This window comes from Ursus arctos, unplaced genomic scaffold, assembly GCF_023065955.2.
Source record: "Ursus arctos isolate Adak ecotype North America unplaced genomic scaffold, UrsArc2.0 scaffold_14, whole genome shotgun sequence".
Taxonomy (NCBI): domain Eukaryota; kingdom Metazoa; phylum Chordata; class Mammalia; order Carnivora; family Ursidae; genus Ursus; species Ursus arctos.
The window spans coordinates 51,423,213-51,445,022 of record NW_026622808.1 but is presented as its reverse complement, the minus strand read 5'-3'; the positions used below and the strand labels follow the sequence as shown (position 1 = coordinate 51,445,022).

General features: G+C 42.1%; 1 protein-coding gene across 19 annotated transcripts in view; it reads left to right on the top strand.

The window, feature by feature from the left end:
* FOXP1 (forkhead box P1) overlaps positions 1 to 21,810 on the top strand; it is a 571,962-nt gene that overhangs the window by 408,869 nt on the left and 141,283 nt on the right. For all 19 annotated transcript variants that reach the window (XM_026501232.4, XM_026501233.4, XM_026501229.4 and 16 more), the window contains one exon: positions 12,822 to 12,923. In XM_026501232.4, the coding sequence (XP_026357017.1) occupies positions 12,822 to 12,923 (102 nt within the window). The remainder of the gene's footprint in view (positions 1 to 12,821; positions 12,924 to 21,810) is intronic.

The window sequence follows — 21,810 nt, the reverse complement described above, 5'->3', positions numbered from 1 at the left end:
CTGAAGTACAGTGAAGGGATTCGAATCCAAACTGTGTGACCTTTGGCATATTATGTAAACGTTCTGTTTACGTAAAGCACGTTAGAAGCAAGCCAGATCCACAGTTGGCATTCAGTGTTAGCGATCATCTTGTTGTTCACCAGCAGGAGCAGCGTGAGTACCATCCTCCCGGCTAGCTCACTGTTTGGCCTCGAGGCAGCCATGCCTGCCGTATTGATCCAAGAGTCAAGGCAAGGCTTGGTTAGGGTTTGGTGAGGGTCAGAAAGAGCCAGGCTTGCTCAAGTGCCTTTGCCAGCAGAAGGAGCCAGGACTCCTGGCTACAAGTCATCTGTGTGACCCTGGGCAAATCACAGATCCCTCTTGGCCTCAGCTTGCTTTTGATACAACGAACGGTGTCTGCCTTTGATTCCTTTTGGTTCAACAGAGGATGCTGTGGTTTTCTCATTGCCTCTGTAAAGAGGACAATGACTGGTTTGAGATTACTGGGAAATAGGAATGTTTGCTTCCCACAAAATATATTTTCATAGGTATGGGATAATGTATTGTAGTGATACGTTATATTTAATAAGTAGTTATCATGTACAGATACTGTGCTAAGAACTTTCTGTGCACACTTCACTCCTACTGCTTGTAATTAACCTCTCTGTTCCTGTGTTTCTGTATGTGTTAACTGGGTGTAATAATTGATTTTTTTAAGACTTATTTTTTTAGAGAAAGAGAGAGAACGTGAACGGGGGGGGGGGAAGGGTCAGGGACAGGAGAGAGAATTCTCAAGCAGACTCCCCACTGTGGGGCTGCACAGAACCCAAAGTGGGGCTCGATCCCACGATCCTGAGATCACGACCTGAGCCGAAATCAAGAGTCAGATGCCTAACTGACTGAAACCACCCAGGCGTCCCTTAACTGGGAGTAATAATCCCTTGAAGAATTGTGAAAATTAAATGAGATAATGTGTGTGTACTCTTCAGTACCTGTCTGGTAATAAATAGTCAAAAAATAACAGCTTTTATTATTATCTTCCTCATCCCCATTAACCAGGAACCACAGTCATTTTAAGAATACGGTTATTTGGAAATGCAAATCAAAACTACAGGAAGATAGTGCCTTGCAGCTGTTAGGATGGCTATTGTCAAAAAGACAAGAAATAGCAAGGGTTGGCGAGGCTGTGGATAAAAGGAACCCTTACGCACTGTTGGTAGGAATGTACATTGGTGCGGCCACTGTGGAAACAGTATGGAGGTTCCATAAAAAATTAAAAATAGCATTATTATATGATCCAGCAATTCCACTTCTGGATATATATCCGGAGGAAATGAAATCACTACCTCAAAGAGATGCCTGCACTGCCACATTCATAGCAGCAGTATTTACAGGAGCCAAGACAAGGAAATAACCTAAATGGCCATTGGTGGATGAACAGATAAAGAAAATGTGGCATGTACGGACTATTATTCACCCATAAAAAAGAAGGGAATCCTGCCATTTGCAACAACATATTTGGACCTTAGGGGCACTGTGCTGAGTAAAATAAGTCAAACAGAGAGGGGGGAATACTGCGTGATCTCACTCGTATGTGAATCTACCTTAAGTAAACCTACAGAAACAGAACAGACTGGTGATTGCCAGAGGCCGGCGCGGGGGCAGGTGGGAGGTGGGCAGGGGAGCGAAGGTTGTCCAAAGCTACAAACTTAAAGTTATAAGATAAATAAGTTCTTGGGAATATAATGTGCAGAATGGTGACTAAAGTTAACCATATTGTATCATATATTTGAAAGTTGCTAAGAGAGTAGATCTTAAAAGTTCTCGTTAGAAGGAAAAATATTGTAACGATGTGAGGCGATAGATGTTAAGTAAACTTACTCTGGTAGTCATTTCGAGATCTCTGTCTATCTTTATATCATATAGATATCACAACATACCAATAAATATGTCTAATCCATCACCCTGCTGTACACCAAAAAGTATGGTATTGTATGTTAGGCATATCTCAATAAAACTAAGAGGAAAAAAGCCTCCAGAGAAAATGTTTTTTAATAAAAGGTTATAGTGGGGAGCTCCTGGATGGCTCAGGCATTTGAACGCCTTGGTTTTCTGCTCAGGTCACGATCTTGCAATCGTGGGATCAAGCCCTTCATCAGGTTCCATGTTCAGCACGGAGTTGGCTTCAGATTTTCTCTCCTTCTCCCTCCTGCTCTCCCTCCACCTCTCTCTCTCTCTCTCTCTCTCAAATAAATAAATGAAAATAAAATCTTAAAAAAGAGATTATAGTGATTTAATGCCCCCCCCCAACAAAAAAGCGAGTGGTTATAGCAGAGTGTGGGAATCCGCAGTGGGTTAAAAAAAACATGGGCCAGCAATCATACCGGGTAGGTGGGAGAGGTGGGTCTAACTTAGATGAAGGCAGAGCAAAGACCCAGGTGTCTAACGCTGAGGTGGGCTGGACTTGTGTTAATTTATGAGAAGAAATCTGTGCTCTCTCAGTTCAGCCTCTCCGTTGTTGGCATCATGAAATGCTTCTTTTGAAAAATTCCACCCTTGGCCCAGCTGAACCAAAGAACGGGGCTTGTCCCTCCTAGGGCTTGGGGAAGGAATGAGCATCAAGGGATAACGGCAACAGCATTGGTATCACGAGAGAAGCTGGATGAACTCGGATAGGTAATGAGGTGAAGCCCAGTGTGAGGGAGAACAGGTGTAGCTGCGTGCATTCATTCCTTCCGGGCCGCCTTCTTGGGGGTGGCCGTCACAGCCATAGAAGCTCAGGCACTACAGGGATTCATGACTAGCATCGGTCCCTTGAGTCAGAGGACATCCGGGAACACTGCTGCTGGAAGGAATTAGATTACAAGCAGAGTTTTTAGGAAAAGTAGAATGTATTAATATTTTCCATTTATTTTTTTTTTATTTTTTAACAACTCTATGGAGATATCTTCGACATAAATAAATTGTATATGAATACAACTTGATGTTTTTATACATATGTATACATTGTGAAAAGGTCACCACACTCAGACTAACTTATCCGTCACCTCTACACTGTTACCCTTTTGTATGTGGAATGAGTTTTAACTTAAGAACTATTCTCTTAGTGGGGTGCCTGGGTGGCTCAGTTAGTTGAGTATCTGACTCTTGATTTTTGGCTCAGGTCCTGATCTCAGGGTTGGGAGATGGGGCCCCACGTTGGGTTCCACACTAAGCACAAAGTCTGCTTGTTCCCTCTCCCTCTGCTCCTCCCCCTGCTCTCTCCCTCCCTCTCTCTCTGTCTCAAATAAACAAATACATCTTTAAAAAAAAATCCTCTTAGCAAATTTCAAAAACACAATACGGTATTATTAAGTATAGGCACCATGCTGTGCATAAGAATTCTAGTACATATTCATCCTGCATAACTAACTAAACCTTTGTACCCTTTGACTAACATCTCCCCATTTCCTACCCCCCCCCCAATGTCTGGCAGCCACCTTTCTACTCTCCTTCTAGGAGTTCGACCTTCTTAGATTGCATATATATAAGTGAGATCATGCAGTATTTGTCTGGAAAAAGTAGAATTTAAATGGAGAAGACACGTAGATGCCTTGTAAATGTGGGCAGAGGAGGGGAGGGCAAATTTGCAGATGTGGCCATAGCACCAAGAATCCTGGGAATGGAAGGATCTGGTTGAAGAAAGCGAGTCTTTTGTGTGGGGAAGTTACATTAAAAGGTGTGATACTGGGAAGACAGACGCCTTTCCCTTCATCCTGAAAACAAAGGACCTGCATTCATTCATGCATGTTTGGCTCTGTAGGACTGCATATCCCTTTGCCAGAATTAACCTGCAGCCATATTTGGTCTAACCAGGGACCTTGGTAGAATGTGAGTGTCAAGTTTGCATGAGACAGTGTTTGTTTGTTTTTGTTTTTCTGTCCTAGCCATTTACTAGACTTGTGACCTTGGACAAGTCACTGAACCTCTCCATCTCATGATTTTTCCACTTTAAATTGGTAATCATAAAACTTTGCCTTGCTTCCCTTCGAGATGTTGGGAACAAGAAGTAAGATAATAAGTCTAAAGGAACTAACTGGTGGAGTGCCTGGCCCATGGTAAGCAATTCAATACATTGTTTTTATTTTAGTACCCTAAATGCAGGGTGTTACTACACTCGCTCCTCTGTTTCTAGATGGTCCTTATTTCTCAAATTGTTATACTAGTGTAATCTTCGCTATTTGCAGTAACTGCTCTGAGAAATGTAAATTATTGGAGATGATGATGATTATAATTTTTGTTCTGGTTAACTTTGGCCAAGAGTGAGTAGTTCCAAATTTTAGATTATTGGTCTGGTTTGGGTCTTTCCTCTCTTTCCACTTCTATTTCTTTTTTCTTTTCTTTCTTTCTTTTTTTTTTTTTTTGTCTTTCATCTCAGCTGGAATGTTGCCTCTAAATTGGCTTTCACTTTTGTTTCTTTCCCCAACGTTCAGGTACGAGAAGGAAGGTATTTTGCAAAGCAAGGCATTCATAGGACATCCCAAGTATGTGTGACTTACATTACAAGGAGCAAAGGAATACAGCACTGTATTTGAGTAGAAACTAGGTTCAGTGTTAGTAGTAAAATCATAGAAACCTCTCCTTTATTTTGAACATGATTCTAGCCAGATTCTTCTGCAAGCTTCAAAATTAGCAGGTCTCATCCCAAGGTTTGAAAAGATATGAATCTGGATTATTCATAATGAGAGTGGCTGGGCTGCATCCTCATAAAAGACAATTGCAGAAAACAACAGGTTCGTACAGCAAGTTAATAGAGCCCTTTGATTCATTTATCCTTGCATTTGACCCCCATATTTTTTACTTTGGGAACTTGGAGAAGAAATGGGCCAATGTATTTCTTTCTTTCTGGGCACAATCTGGTCCTTCCTTAACAAGGAGAAACGGGTTTGATGCAGCACCTAACTTAACATTTTAGACATTTGCTAATAAACTTGACTTCTGTTTTACTTCATTGCAATGCTAGTGTTGCCCACGGTCATGGTGCCCCAGGCTGTGGTCTTGCCGACTCGTTCAAGCTAGACAGGCTCAGGCTTGGGCAGTGCTTGGATGGAATCCCTCCAAAGACAACTCAGGTGCCGGAGACTCGGTGGTGGTGATTCAGCGTCTGGCACCGGCTCCAGCAAGGAGCAGCCAACCAGTGCCTCCACAAGGCGGTTATAGGGCCCTGTGTTAATAGGTATATGGAGTAGGAGTATGATGGTGGGGTTTTTGTCTCCTCTTATAAGAGACTTCAAACAGACTTCCTGACTGTTTATAGCCATTAAACTTATTTCAGCTGATTTTGCAAGAGGATCATAGATATCCTTTTTCTTTTTGTCTCATGAAAATTCCTAACCTTTACCTTCTTTGGCGGCAAGTATCCTCTATGCGGATACTTAAATAATAGAAATTACTCATAACTGCAAGTAAATATAGGGTTTTCTGACCCCTTTCTGCCCCTAGGTTTCCTTTGGGGGTGGGACTTGTAGCAGAATGCCTCCTCCTGTTTAGGATTTCTGATATTTCTGTGTCCGTATCTCCTGTACTTGGGGCAGGGGATCGTGTCTGAGCCCTAGGGCATGAATGCTGGCAGATCATGGCATGGCACAAGAACACAGTGACCCAGTTCTGTTCTCTTTCATCCCAGTTCTTCTTTAAAAAAAAAAAAAAGGAGAAAGAAAAAGAAAGGAAAAAAAGGAAGGAAGAAAGAAGGAAAGAAAATACTGTCTGTCATCTTTTCTTCTAGGAAAACACACTCTAATTGATTGCCAACATTAAAAAACTCCTAACTCCCAACATACCCCTGTCAGGTCTTTACCTTATTTGTTACATTTTAAAGTAAAGCTGAAGTGCAGAACTCAAGTGTTAAGTGTCATAGCAGTGATAACCGTCCTGTGTGAAGAACAGAAAGTCATGTCGGTAAGGATTTGGGAAACCCGGCTTGAGTAGATCTGGAAGGTGGAGGTCCTGGTTGGTATGGGATGATAAAGAAATTGCAGTGGTCCAGGTGGTGGAGGGATGCTGTGTCCTGGCCCCATCCCTTCCCACCCCCACACCCATGGATGACACTGCCCGCAACCATACCTCCTTGTGCAGGTGGGACCATGTCAGAGGTATCTTTGACCTTTTCATTTCCTGTCCTTTTGGATTTCAACTCAAACACATAATGTTCCAGTTCTGTAGACATGGGGTTGTCTCTACTCCAGGTTTTCATCATGTCTGTCTAGATATTGTCTCATAAACTCATTTGCAAAGACTGGAACATTCTGAGAAATCCATCTCTATCTAAATATCAGCTATTATGGAATGCTCTTGGAGTATACAATACTTTCTCCAGCTGCTAGAACTCTGAGGATGGGTGGAGCAAAAGGGAACCTCTCCCTTTTAGGTCACTGACTCAAGTCCAGTATCCCAGCTGATCTAAGGCTTTGCTGCCTGCCCCACCTGCTCTGAGCAGGGCTGGGTGGGGATGGGGGTCAAGTCAAGTGAATCAACTACCGATGAATGTTCAGAGTGTGCACCCTTATTTGCATTCTCACCAAGTAGACCAAACAGTGACTGGTGCAAAGAGATTGTTAAAGGCTCTCTGATGATTTTTTGATGGTTGTTACCCCCATATATTAAAATTTTAATGGGGGAAGTGGGTTTTCTTTTTGTTTTTTACTTAGGACGCTGGTAACATGACTCGATGGTCTGTTGTAGTGTTTTCTTTCTTTTGGCATGTAATATTTACACAATCACTAGAATCAGAATCTTTCCTGGGGCAAATCCCTCTATGAGATTAGCTTCCTTTTCCATTTTCCTGTGATAAGCAAGTGCTCCATTTGTAAATCATTTTTTTCCTCCCTTTGGCGTTCCTGTTGGAGAACCACTGCTTTGGAGTGCTGTTGATTCTGTATGAATGCATCTACACATCTAGTCCCATCAACCACTGTTCGTTCTTTTTTTAAGTGACCCACAAACGTGCTTTCCTTCCTGCCTTGGAGTGTTTACTGTGTCTAAAGGAAGGAGGTGATGGAGTTTCTCTGTATACTCAGTCCCAGGTCTGGCTACAGAGTGATCCTTAGATTGTGTTAAGTGATGAGCACTCTTATTAAGGTGGTAGTTAGTTGCTGGGTTGCACCAAGATAGCAGATTATTTTATGGGGGGAGAGAAGCTCTCTAGAGGCACTCGAGGCGCATCAAGAGGTTGAGAAATATGGACGAGAACATAACTTCTTCCCTCCTAAGCTTCCCATGCTGCTTTTATTGCTATCTCTTCCCCCCACCCCCATACGCACAGTGACTGTTGATTAGCCTGGGAAATTATCTGAGAAACAGGTTTGATCTTGAGGGGTGGGGAGAGTCTAGGAAAAGAAATTAGAGGAAGGGTGGTTGACTCAGAGCAGCCTTTGAAGCTGGAAGTGGGACAACTTGTCAGGGCAGACAGGAAATTACCGACTTCTCTCCGCTGGCCAATAGCACATGCTGTCTTCATTCTGATGGGGTTCGGGACCTCACACCCAATTGAGGAGATTCACTCTGAACTGGTGTAAATGATCTGCGAGAAGAAACACATAGTCAAAGTTTGCAACTCGTTTTAAATAGTTTCAGAAAGAGGAGCACACGGATATATTTTGTGTTCACGTCCCAGTTCTTTCTGGAAAATCAAATAGGACTTTTAGCTTTAAGAACAGCAAATTAGTAAGGTCCATGCATGTCAGCTAACTCCTAAGCTTATTTTGGGCAACCGATTGCAAGCTTTGTTTTTATAAAATTGTGTCCAGTGGAATCTTCGGGGAATCTCAGAATACAGATAGCAACCCAAGGCACGGCTTGGCACACTTTTCCTGTACAGGGCCAGATAGGAAATATTTTAGGCTCTGCGGACCATACGGTCTGTGTTGAAAGTACTTAACTCTGCTTTGTGGTACAAAAGCAGGCATAGACAGTATGTAATGAAACAAACATGACTGTGTTCCAATAAAACTTTATTTGTGGATACTGAAAATTGAATTCCATGTAATTTTCACATGTCACAAAATATTCTTCCTTTTATTATTTCCCCAACTATTTAAATAAGTAAAAACTGTTCTCATCTCATGGGCAGAACACAAACAGCTGATCAGAGGGATTTGGTCCATGGGCTGTAGGTTGCTGACCCAAGACCTAAGACATTGCAGTTAGTCATATTTTTGAGGGACCAAGCATCGGTGCTTATCTCAGGCCTCGTCACCAAGAGATGTGTAAAAACTGGTATGAAAGTTTTCTCCTTCTTCTAGTTTACTTTATGTATATGTGTATGCTTATTCAAATCACATTTTATATAAACTTACTGCCGTTTCTTAAAATATGGTAAACATGTTTTTGAACATTGGCTACCTTAATAAGCATGCTAAACAGGGGGATACCTGGCCCCTTAAGTATAAACACCTGCTCTGAACTCCAGCTATAAATAGCTCAAAAGTTGTAAAGATGCTTATGTGAAGCATAATTTGTAAATGACAGATGGCACTTGCTAAGAAGGTGAAGGCCTTCAAGAGAAGGACATAATTTTGAACCAGTAGCATTGAAGGTGTGTCAGAAATGCCCAGGCCCCAGTTAGCATAAAAGCGTGGCCTGCCAAACTGGCAACCAAGCACCCACTCCCTGACTCTGAGTACTCTGAGGTGGTTGTGGCCCATAGGGCGTTGATCCTAAGGCAGTTTTGACCCCTTGTGCCGATCGGGGCATAGGTAGTGAAGGCAGAGGGCGCGGCTGGCCAGTCCACAGATGAAGACAGTACGTGCACACCTTCCAACCCTTTCCTCTGTTAGCTCACCGAGCCATTTATTTTATCTGTTCAAGGAAAATAGCTGTGAGTGCCTGCATCTGGGCTTTAAGTGCCTGGTTTTATCGGTCACCCCCTTACTATGACATCTTCCAACTACGTCTTTCTTATAACCAGAGCCCAGCACTCAATACAGCACCAAGTTGTCCAGTGCCAAGCAATTGTCACATCTGTTGTAAAGGAAGTGTTGACTCCACCCAGCCCAGGCACCGCCATCAACAGTAAAAGGTCTCCAGAGATGGGATGGGACCTTTTAAGTTATTTACATTAGCATTTGGCCTGGAACTTGAGTCAGACTTGATCCTTGATTCTTAAAAGATAAGTTCTTTCATTTATTCATATCCTTTCTCTTTCTCTCCCCACCCCTCACCAACCCTCTTTTCTTCTCCTGCATACACACACAAACACATAGCCATGCATCTGTGTATTCTGTATCCAAAGGATTTCATTTATCTTCAAACAGGATATTGTAACTTCTCTCCATATGTGATTGAGATATGGTTATAAAAATAAGAAAAGTCCATCCTCACTCTTCAGTTGTCTTGGAACATATCTCTGAGACTGACTATCAAATAAGCATGTGTGGGTAACTAGTGGTCTCTGGTGTGGTTTCCAAAGGGCATCCCATCAGTCATTCCAGATTTTCTACTGACCAACCATGAATGCAACAATAAACATTTTTGACTCTCTACAAGCAGTAATACCAGAGATTCATATTATAAATTATGGAATACGGCTCATATTATAATGATAATGCTCAAATGTGTAGTCTTGTACACAAGGATTTATTTCTCTTCTTTTTTATGACAGTTTAAAATCTAGATCCAGTGATTTATATACACTGGAAATCGGAAAAGCAAATGCCCTTTGGTGGTTGATTTCACAGCACTTTATAAGTTCTAATAAATTATCTTTTAATATGCTTGTTGAGACCTCAGTTGATCTGGGAGTGGGAGGAGGACAGGTTTAACACTTTGCTCCAACTTTGTTCCCATAATCAGGATAAGGCCAGGGAATTATTGTGGAACAATCCATAACATTTCAGATCAAGGTGAATAATTTATACTAGTGTTGCCTCTCCATCCCAGACATTTGAAGTTATTTTGCGTGTTTGCGTTCATTTTGAGAATAAAAGTTGGAAGCCAGTTTGCACCTATCTCCATCTTGTATTCTTCTCTCTTTGGTAGTTTGACTGAAATATCACTTGTGTTCCTACAAGTTCCCAAAGCCTTTTCTGCCCTGGGCTGCTGTCTTTGATTATCTTCTTTAGCGGGGCTCGGTATGAAATGCTGTAAGGTAGCTGGAGTTCATTACATGATTATTTAAGTTCATGTGCTCCAGTTGGGTCTAAAAAACGACGTTGTACACCCAAATAGCGTCTTTTCTTAAAAACCAGTAAAATAATCACAAGGATTTCACTAGCGAATTTGGGAATGTATACCGCCAGCTCAGTAAACATTCCCTGAAAACTTAGGTTTGAGTCCTATACTTTCTTTGGTTCAAGTGCACTTATGAGAGCATAAGAATAGTTGTGTGGTGTGTGCGTGTGGTGTGTGTGTGTGTGTGTGTGTGTGTGTGTGTGTGTTTAAAAAAAAAACATGAAATACCATCCCTTTTGCCAAAATGAGGATTTCACTGTACAGATTCTCTGAGACTTGGTTATTTAAAAACTGAATAGCTGTTCTCCAAATACTTGGTGAAACATGGTAAATAATTTTAACAAAGATTTGCGACCGTGGTGTTTGCGTCATTTTGCTTTGCTTTGCTTGCCCTGTTTTAGCGACAAATGTCTCTAACCTTTCTCCTCTTCCTCACCATGTCTTTCTCTGCACTCTCTCTTCCTTGCCATCTACAGTTCCTCCACCTGCTTTTCCAGCCAGCAGCCAGACCCTTCTTCGCTGATCTGTTCATTACTCTGGGAACTCTGAAGCAAGCACTTAGAATACGTGGCGGTTCCCTTTCCTACATTAAAAAGCTGTAAAACCCTCCTGTGAAATAGTTAAGAGAACATATATAGTAGGAGGAGAGGCTTTTGCTCCTGCAGGCACCTTGCAAAGGGGACTATTTTTCTTATATGATATAAATGAAATCCTCACTCTGCCCACTTTTACACCTACGCATGTACTGAGCGTCTCCAAGGAGACAAGGAAACCCGGAGTCCAGTGATGGTGAATCCTCCTCAAAGACAGCAGGCTGGAGTCTCGGGCAGCTCTCCCAGGCGTCTTGGCTTCCAGATGCCCCTCTCAGACAGCCTCTCTTCTGGAGGCTCTTCCAGGCAGGCTTTCTCGAACATGTCTCTCCCTTCACAGACGAAATAGCCTGTACATTGCATCTGAAGGGTTGGTGGTGGTGAGTTCTGTAGGCAGAAGGCCTCCCTGGGACAAGGGGGTGGGTGTCATAGGGAGGTGGGACAGGAAGGTTCCGTCTTTCCCAAGATCTTTTCTTGGTCATCTGTTTATCTGTGCGTCTGTTTCATTGCCTCCCTTTGCGCCTTTTAGACACAAAGGCACCGCTCAACCTTACAAAATGTCTAAAAAATACTCTTTGTTACAGTAGTACCGTTAGGAGCTCAGTTGAGTGAAATGGTCCTTTTAGAAGTGCTTCTCTTGCTGATTCAACACTTTCAGGTGTCTGTTCATGAACAGTCATCTTGACCACTCTCTTTTCCCTTCCCCCCTGAGTTCAGTGCCCAGGGCCCTCCAGGACATCCTACCTCTCCCTCATTCCATGGTGTCACTGTAACATTTTGGGGAACTTATAGACATTATTTTCTTACACAGATGAAGTCTTTGTTTCTCCTTGAGGAACACTCTACCATCATAAGTCCATCGTGCACGCTTTCAAAGATTTCTAGTATCAGACCCTTTTGCTCTGGCGACCACATCTCCCTGTTCATCTTCTTTTAGGCACAAATAATCAGTTACCATATAGAAATTATTTTTGATGTAATCCCCAAGAAATCTCATTCTGTCTCTAAACTCTAAGCACATCATTTGATGAACATTCTTGACATCTCTGGCACATGAACATTCTTGGTTCTCAGCCAAATTAACTCAAATAGCCTAACTTCTCATGTGATTTTTTAGCACATTGTCTGCAAACTTCAGTCTTCTGTTGCTGATCCTGCTGCCCTCTTTGGAAAGGTGTGGCTATGATTTCTGTTAAATTCTTTGACAGTAAATGTTCTCTTGAGGGTTTCTTGATGACACTTTTTTTTTTCTTTTTTATTTTGAACTTTTAACAAAGTTTGGTCAGCCTGTATTCCGCACTCGGGAGGACTCTCCTATTTACCTTTGCTTTATCCCCAGTTCAAATGACTGCTCGTTTCTGCCTTTACATAAAGACCACCTATGTTATGAGCTTAAAAGAGGTGTTTTGTATTAGGCATGATCAATTTTGTTTACAGACATAATGTACCTTTCGAGTTGACCTAGAGGTCACGTTTGCTACATTTTTTTTTCTTACATAATCTCTCCAGGTCACCCTGGGTATATCTTACCTGTTTCGATCTTCCTTCCCACATACCTTTATCCATAGCGTGTTTCACCATTTAACGTCTCCTCTTTATTTGGGCTCAGAAGAGGTCAAAATCTTACTTTTGCCTTCAGCTCTCAAGTTCCCCCAAGAAAAACTGGAGGATGAAGGTGCCTCCAAAAAGAGCCCCTTTGTTGTCTCCTAAATTTGTGTCTGTGGTCCAGGTCTTTCCTTCCTCCGGGTCGCAGTCATTCATGCTCCAACTGACATCAACATCGATGGTAGGACTAGAGCATCTGCTTGGATAGATTGCGAGGCCTAAAGAACCGGCTACGCCATTGACTCCATCTAAGAAAATGTAAACCAAATGTGGAAAGTTTCCCGACTTAGACTGGTGGGAAGTTTTGTTTGCTGTTTCATTTGCCTGGAAATGCAAAAGCCAGGATCCCATCCTAACATGTACTTCCTGGAATCTTTGATGTGAAGGAAGCCCCGAACATGGGTACTCACACAAACATGTTTCTTCCATTTTTCCTTCCAGGCACTTCAAGTGGCCAGACAGCTTCTCCTCCAGCAGCAACAACAGCAGCAAGTTAGTGGATTAAAATCTCCCAAGAGGAATGACAAGCAGCCAGCCCTTCAGGTGATCATTCTTTTTTGAAAAAATTGACATTATACATTTTGGGAGAGCTGATAAGCCATTCGGAAGTGGATTGTGTTGGGAGTTGCAAATCGTGTATGAAAATCTTCTGCAGAAGGTGCATTTTTTAGTTGAACCAGCAGAGGATGACATTTTGGGGGGAAAAAAAGGTCTATTCAACCAGGAGTGTGGTCGTTGGGAGGAAGATCTCCTAATGAGTTGATATAATAGGAGGATGAGTAGTTGCAGGTGTGGGTTGCTTAAGAGGCACCATGTAGCACCAAGGAGACAAAGGTCCTAGTACTCAAGATAGGTCACCCCGTTCTCTCATGATGGGGCTGGAAACATGATACCCCCCCACACAGTAACTTTAGTACAGTAGTTTTCAACTGGGGGTGATTTTACCTCCCCCCCCCCCCCCCCGCCAAGGGACAAAGGCCAGTATCTAGACAATTTTTGGTTATCCCGGGGGCAGGGCATGGTGCTCCTGACAACTAATAGGTAGGGGTCAGGGAAGCTACTTAACTGATTCTACACGGCACAGGAAGACCCCCCCACAGCACAGAATCATCCGTCCCAAAGCGTCAATAGTGTCAAGAACTCTTAGGAGGATGGAGGAAGATACCGTACTTTTCATATACCCAGTCATCAATGTCATACATACTTTGCTCTTTAGTGGATATGTTCAGAATATTCCTGGATCATTAATGAAAAATGGCAGGTGATTTTTGTGTAAAGGTATCAAAGAAGACTGTTTTAGCAACTTCTGATTTCAGGCCTCTTAAGGGCAGGGGCTGATGGAGTAGGAAAAGTGTGTTCATAAAAATGTAATTTGGATTTTTGACTTGGAGTCGAAATTGTAGTAGACATTTTGAAGAGACTTGACGGGGGTGTTTTTGCTCACATCTGAGCCGGGGCACTTGCAGGGACTACGTGATTCCGCTGCTCGCATAGCTCAGAGTGGGCAGCCTCCAAACAGAAAGGGAAGATGAGTTGGGGACAGAACTTGTATTTGGCAGCTGTTGGGCATAACTTGGCGCCGGTGACTTTGACCATGAGGTCAACCCAAATTCCAGCTTGTGTTGACTTAGATCAGAGTGAACCAACATCAGTTGCCAGATTATCCTGCAAAGACCTAACTGACCTTTGGGGAACAGGTCCTGGTTCTTGTACATCAACTCGGGAAGCCGTCACTGTCTAGGGCAAGTCTGGCACTAAAGTAACGCTTCATGGGAACAGTTGGGTGACCACGTGCGTTGTGGACTCACACTTTCAAAACCGGTTAGTTATTTGGTAAATCATCATCGCCAATCCATAGGCCTTTTCATGTGCGTGAATGCTGGGGACATTTTTAATGAGGTACGATGCCATTGAGGTCCCATGTCAGGTGCTATAAGAAGTGCTTTGTTGGGCAGATGTCTTAAGAACAGCTCTGGAGGATGAAATATGACTGGGTTGACCTTTCAGCTGTGAGCTTATTTGTCAGGATTCAAATAAGTTGAAAGGATCAAACTGAACAGTTTCCGTAGTCAGACTGGGAATTGTGTTTCAGAGGTCAGCTGCGGAGGCCACATTGCAGATTCCAGAACATAGCCAATTGTTGGTACATATTAAAGTGCTGGGGCATCTCCTGCAGACAGAGACACAATTAAAATTCTAATTTATTAATGTATACAGGAAACTAGCCCAGCCTGTCACTCAGTGATTCAAATGACTGTCCATTCTTTTTACCTCCCTCTTGGAGCTCTAACAGCCTTAAAAATACTGTGAGTCCCCTTGAATTTATCAGGCCTCAAGTGCATTGGAAAAATGACAATATATTATTGGGGGGAGGTGGGAATCTTACACGTAGTAGAGCTTTGGTTAGGGATAATTTTAAAAAGTACACACATACACAATCTGTCTGATGCACTGCTCTTCAGTATTGAATATCATATGTAATTTTTTTATACTAGACTTATATTCCCTCATACTTGCTTTTTAAAGACATATGGCATTTTTAGGTAACTTCTTTTCCAAGAGGAACGAAGTTGCTCGAGGGCTAAATATATGAAGTAAAGTTTCAGGGGATTTCCTTTTGAGGGCTCTTTTTCTTGCCCGTTATAAGGTTTTTAGCCACCAGAAGAGTATGATACAGAGAGCTTCATTTTTCTTGGCAAAGACAGTGTCAAAACCAACCTAACACATTCTGCTGAGCACTTCAGTCTGTATAAAAAGTGCGGGGCGAGGGGGCCATCTTGAATGCTGGTTTTGCTAAATAAGATGTTTTGAGTCCCTTCCTACCCCTCCGTGGGAGAGTTGACAAGCATAGAATTTAGACCAGCTTTAAGAGTTGATTGGGGGGGAAAAAATAAAGAGTTGGTTGACTGGTGGGGTGTGCGTGTGTGTGCGTGTGTGTGCGCATGCGCGTGCCATCATAGACTGCGTCTTGTCGTCTGCCTGGTAGGGTCATGCAAATTCACCAGGCTTTATTAGGTTGGCTGGCCTTCCACCAACAGAGAGGAGAAATTACTAACCTAGGTCCCGTGGTATACTCCCTCCTTATAAACATACGTATATAGATTCGGTGGTTCACGGAAGGAATAACCTTCACGTTTAAGGAGATCTTGCCGTTCCATGTCCTCGCTGGGGCCTCTCAGCCAGTGTGGCTCTGAAATGAAAGGGAACTCCTATAACAGACCTTAACCGTGTTCATTTCTGTTCTTCGTACCCTTCATAACCACACCGAGAGACCTATTTTAGCAAATTTCAGATCTTCCGCATAGAGGAAGGCTTGACAGGGAAGAAGAATTTGATCTGCTGATTGCTTGAGGGAAAAAAAAAAAGAAGGGAAGAAAGAAAGAAACCCAAATCCTCAAATATACTGTGACTTATATTTTAGGCATATCTCACACTTCCCTGCTTTATGTTTGGCAGCGTTCTCCGGTTTCACAGGCTGATGATAACAAACAAAAGAGAATGGAAAGTTAGAGGAGGCTCTAAGTGGTTACTCGATAGAGATCACAAAATGTAGTCAAACATCAGCAATTTGGACTAATTTCAGGAAGATGAGAGTAAATAAGAGAGAGAAACACTCTCTCCAGATACACATGCAGAACTCAATCTGAGCTGGCCGCGTTCTTGGGCGACGTGTGGTTCACGTAATGCAGGCATTAATTGGGTATAGATACTGCTTTTGAAGTTCTTAAAAAACATTCTACTTAGTAACCTAAATCGCCCCTTATTTAGTCTCTTGAGTTGCCTTGCAAATTTTTTATGAATGATACAAATGAAAACTGAAAATTGGCCCCCTTGTAAATTCAGAATCGGGAGGATCTGAATTTATTAAATGCGACTGGGTGACCGTTTCTGGATCAGCCTCGATGCACGGGACATCGTGCTGATGCTTACCCACGCCAAACTGCCAAGGGTACAGACCCTGCCTTCAGGAGGCTTATGAGTTGTAAAAGAATTAACAAGGTTTTGCTGCAGAAAAAGAAAATTATATGTGGGTAAAAATAGTAGGCTTGCTTTTATAAATATTTATATGCTTCTGAAGATTGCTTAAACAAGTGAAAGAAATGCTTAACGGTGCAGGTGTGCTCATAACCTCGAAAATGTGTAACTTTACTGGCTGAAGATTAATTTGTGAGTAGATGAGCAATTTTATTGATCGAATTTTGGAACTTTGACCACCGTTTCTGGGTAGTAATTCATTTTGGTTCTTTAAGCATTTTAGTTGTTGGCACGAGTACATAAACTGGAAAGAAATCAAATGACACATTTTCTCCTAAGAAAGTAAAAGTACATGTGTATTCTGGCAGCATGAAAGTTAGGAAAGAAAGTAAACCTTGTGTGTTGCTTACAGCGGAAAGCTGACCACAGTTTCGGGCCGTCTATAAAGAATTTGAACTTGAAACCAGTCATCGGAGATTTTCCCCTCCTCCCTTCCCCTCCCCCTTCCAAGGTTACATCATGTGGGAGCCCCTCATCCAGGAGGCCACTTCACTGGAAGGAAGGGTAGTGAAATCTGGAAGGGCAACCCTGTCGTCCAGTTGGAAGCTCGGGATTATAATAAGGACTCCTGCTTAAAGCGGAGGAGGTTAAAGTCCAAGATCCAGCAGGTGTTTTTTTAGCATTTTTATTTGCAGTTATATAAAACATGCTTTAGGCCACATTTTTGCTTTGCATTAATGCCACATATAATCTTAGTACCTCATATCATTTCTACGTTATTCACTAAGGAATAAATTGGTAAGAGGAAAACCTTTAAAGGAAACTACGATTTTATGTTGTAGATAGTGAAATGGAATGGTTTTGAAATACTGACCCTTAAAAAATATCCCTATGCACGGAATTAGTAAAGCGGATAATTTAGGAGAAGGAGGCAGGTTTTTTGGGTTTTTTTTTTTTCTTGTTGTTGTTTTTTCCTTTAATGTCTGGAGTTAGCATCGTCTAGAATTGGCATCCCTGACCTTCAATTGATACGAAGTGTTGAAATTTTGGTACCTTTTTAAGATGTCATTGTTACCACATGACTTTGGAGAGTCCCCAAACCCTAAAAAATAAATCTTGATAAGAAACAATAAAATAGAAATGATGCTTTAAAAATGGTTATTAAGTCTTACAGATTACACACACCATTAAAAGTATGATAGAAACAGTGACCCCGCCCCCTCAGGAAAAAAAACACAGCTGCACACAGAATTTTGTATCCAGTTATAAGGGTTTCCTGAACCTCAAGAAATCCGTCCTGTGACCCAGGTCAAATACTCTTGCTTTCAGATTTTTTTTTTTCTAAAATAGTATGTTTTGTCCTTGCCTCCAGATTTCTGATCTGAGTTGTAATGAATTAGCTCACTTTTGCTATTTTAGCTTCAGCAGTATCTAGAATGAACCTGTGTCCCAGTCCTTCTAGGCTATTCCTGGTCTATGGCTGGTGCCGGAGTGTAGTTATTGACATTTCTCATTCTTCTAAAGCATCCCAGTTTGGACATTTAATTATATGCTCACCTTACCTACAATGCATCAAAGCATTACAATTCAAGTGTGATGCTAATATTTTAAATGTAAGCATGTCTTTGTCACCATTTGCATATGTCACGTAGGCAAAGAATTAATGTTGAGTTAGTGCTGAGTGTGGGCCATCCCCATAGCTGCCCTGTGATATAGGAAGTGTCCTTAAACTGCGCTGTGGATGAGGAAAAGTAACTTACAGAGGTCCCCTGGCTTGCTGCAGAGCACACGGGCAGGTCCAGCACCAGGATGGGAAGCCCGGTATTTTAGGACCACAGACAACCAGTATACCATCAGGAAGTTCACCGTCGCTGCCCCTTCCACGTACATTTCCTCGGCATCCACGGAGCGCCCTGTTTGCCACAAATAAGCAAATTCTTATATTTTCCATAGCGTAAGCAAAAATAAAACCAAACCGCCAAAATCCCATTCCACTGTGAGTATCAGGATTTCAATTAAGAAGACTAAGATCTGTGTCATTATCCTAATTGTCGCCGTGTCTGTGTGTGTGTGTCTCAGCGGTGAGCAACAGCAAAGAAAAGTTATTTGTCATTCTCAGGTCTGAAGTGCTCTTATGAGCTTCCATGTGTTGGAACATGGAATGGTATGTTATAATCATTGTTGGGGCTAGGAGGTGGGGAGGGACAGGGAAAAAAACATACTTGACTGGTCAAAAATGTGTAAATTGCTGACAAAATGACACATGTAATTAAGAGTGCTCCTACCATTTTACCTTGTGGTTTACACCTCCAGTGTTGAAAAAGAGAGCGACTCCCACCTCGCTAATTACCATTATCACTGAAATGCTAGGGTTGGAGTCATTAGTTCCATGTGCATTTAATTAGAGGAAGGCTGAAATTGGATTTAACTTATTACTTTTTCATGGATCACTTTCTTGTCATCACTTCAAATTGGATTGCAGCCCCAGGTAACTAATTATGAGAGCCACAGGATCAAGAGTGAAAAAAAAGGTAATTAGGAATAACACTGTCGGACCCTTGCTGGTCGTCCACTTGTGCTTTGGAAAAAAGGAAGGAAAAAAAAAACCCCGAGCCGTATTTTGTAGTGTTACAGATTAGGGAGTTAGAGGTAGGCATGGTTCCTGGGCATCATGGGAGTCTGTCACCACCCATAGTGGCTTCTATGATATACAACTGAGTTGAAGATGTCGAATCGACATGGTTCCACAATCAGCTCCTTAATACCTAGATTAGACTTGTAAAAGCAACAGATCGGTTGTAGGTATGAGGCATCTCAACAACTGTGTAGTCTGGGGGCCTCACATATATGATTACAACAAAGCTGTCAAGAAGCCTCTGAGCCAAAGTACAGAATATTTTAAGTACAGGGAGTTAGCATTTAATGAACGTATTAATGTTCCAGAAACATCATTCATATCTGACAGGAAGACATATCAGTCAGCACAACAGTAAGGTTTAGGGTTTGTACATTGGGAATTTTTGTCAAAGTTTCCAGCAGACCGTAATAGTCAGACCATTTACTGTGCTTCTGGTGTGTTCCCTACCCCACCCCGATGTTGGGGATAGGCTTTCTGGGGTTCTGTTTCTCCTTCCGCCCCCATCGAAAATACTTTAAAACAAATTATATTGTTTCCATGTGCAGAGCAGAATTCAGAACTGCAAGCAATCAATTTTATTGACATCGTCTGAAAAAATGCTGGTGACAGTTCGAGGATGTGAAAGGGTTGGATTTTTAAAGTCGCCAGTACTCAGTGTGGCCAAAAAAAAAAAAAAAAAAAAAAAAAAAAAAAAAAAAAAAGTTGGTTGGGTTTTTTTGTTTGCGTTTTTTTTTTGTTTTGTTTTGTTTTGTTTTTTTGAAACGTTATCTCGTTACTCAAAAGAAGTCCTGTGAGTTAGGCTCTTCCCAAGAAGGGATTCTTCTTTGATAGACTGTGATAGCATAATGAGAAGACTTGTTATCAAGCCTCCTGGTTTCCTTGAAGGGAGAGAAAGCTTCCCAGAGAAGTGAATCACCAAGGAAAGATGGCTAGAGTTTCTGAAGTTGTTTAAAATTGGTTTTAATGTTCTGTTAATGTAAGCAAATAATCATGATTCAGTCTTGGGTGACTTTCAAACCTGGGTAAGTGGGACTTGCTCGTTATTTTCCCAGGAGTATAGGGAAGTAGAAACCACGCTGTGCCTACCTGACAGACGCCACCACGTTATTCTTCCCCAGGTGATAAAATGCTCTCCCTGGGATTATGAGTCCTTTTCCTTTGTGAGCCTTCAGAGCAAAATCTCAAGAACCAAAATAGTAATCGTCAAGTCTAATGCAGAAAATTAAAGCTTTTTTTTTATTTTGAACATCTTAAGTTGATTTAGAATTTTTGTACACAATATTCGTCTGTGGTTGAAAGGGGGCACACTGAGGTCAAGTGATGTAGTGTTTTCCATTTTTCCATATGAGTCTCACAGTGTGTGATAAAAGCAAACTCCTTTATTTTGTAAGTCTGCAGGAATTTCTGATGAAGTGCAGAGGTCACGTTCCCTGTCAATTTGAGTAGCCAGCATTTTTTAACTACTGTTTTTTCTTCCCTTTTCTGTGTGTCTTTTCTTCCCTGCCCCCACCCCACCATAAACCGTGGCACTTTTCTGACACATGCACAGTGAAGTCTTCCAATCTGAAACTCATTAGCACACAGCATTGGACCCTGTCCAGTGGTTAGAAAATTTCCTGAAGCCTAGAATAACAGCATTTGGTGTAAGCACCACGGACCAGCAGTGACAATGGGGGTAGTCGCGCTCCCCTGGCGCCCTGCCCGGTCGGGAGAGCCAACTGACCGTGCAACGCAGTGAGACAGAGGTCGTGCATTTGGGGTGGGCTCGAAAAGTTTGGTCCTTGGAGAACTAGGCTTCTGAAATCACAAGGCAATATCTTTTTCCCCTATGCTTATTATTTCAATTGGTTTGGAGGTATTTATCAACATTAGCTGCGGGTTTGAAAGCAAACCATTAGAGAAATAAGATGAAAACCAATTTCTACAAAATAATATTGTCACTTCTGTAGCTATTGGGTATTCCAGAACCTATGGATTTATTGAATTCATTCAAACTTTATTCATTGCACCTCACTCTCTCCAGGTAACATGACCAAGATGAAATGCTCATCCTCACATTAGAAAAATTACCCAATTCACCATGGGTCAGGATAATTTGAGCCGAGTTTTCAAGCAGGAAACGGAGTCCCAGAAATGCAGTAGTAATAATACTAAATAACACGCACATAAGCTGTACATTCCAGCAGCCAACAGCTATGCAGAAACCATCTGGGGATGGATTCCGTTACTATTCCCATTTTACAGATGAGGAAAGGAGAGCACAGAGAAGTTAACTTGCCCGGGGCCAAGCAGCCGATGAGTGGCCGAGCTGGGCTTGGAGCCCAGATAGTCTGGCTTGAGGATCTGTGCTCTTACCCGTCCCGTTCTACCGACTCTCCCTGAACTACTGCCTGGGCCTAGCAAGCAGGGACAGCGAAAGGAGCAGAATCAGAGTTGCTGATGCCTATGGCTTGTCACTAACCACTAGACCACACTGTCTCCTAATTTGGACATATGTTTATGGGCATATTTGAAAAATAGTGCTTGTAATTGAAATATGCACTTTCTAAAGGGAAATGACGCTTGGGAAAGAGAAAAAAGGCGGGTATTACTCAAAGTCTGCAGACAACTCTGCAAGTAATTGTCTAAAGGCAGCCGTTGAAATTGAGAAGCAGTTTGGAAAATGTACAGTTTGGGAAATTTGTGTACCGATGTAATTACGGTAGTTGTGAGTTGATGTCATGCCTAGTAACTGTTTTTGTATTGCTTGGGCCTTTGTTACCGAGCTGTGATATCATGAGCAAACTATTATAAACATAGCATGGATATAGCATGCTT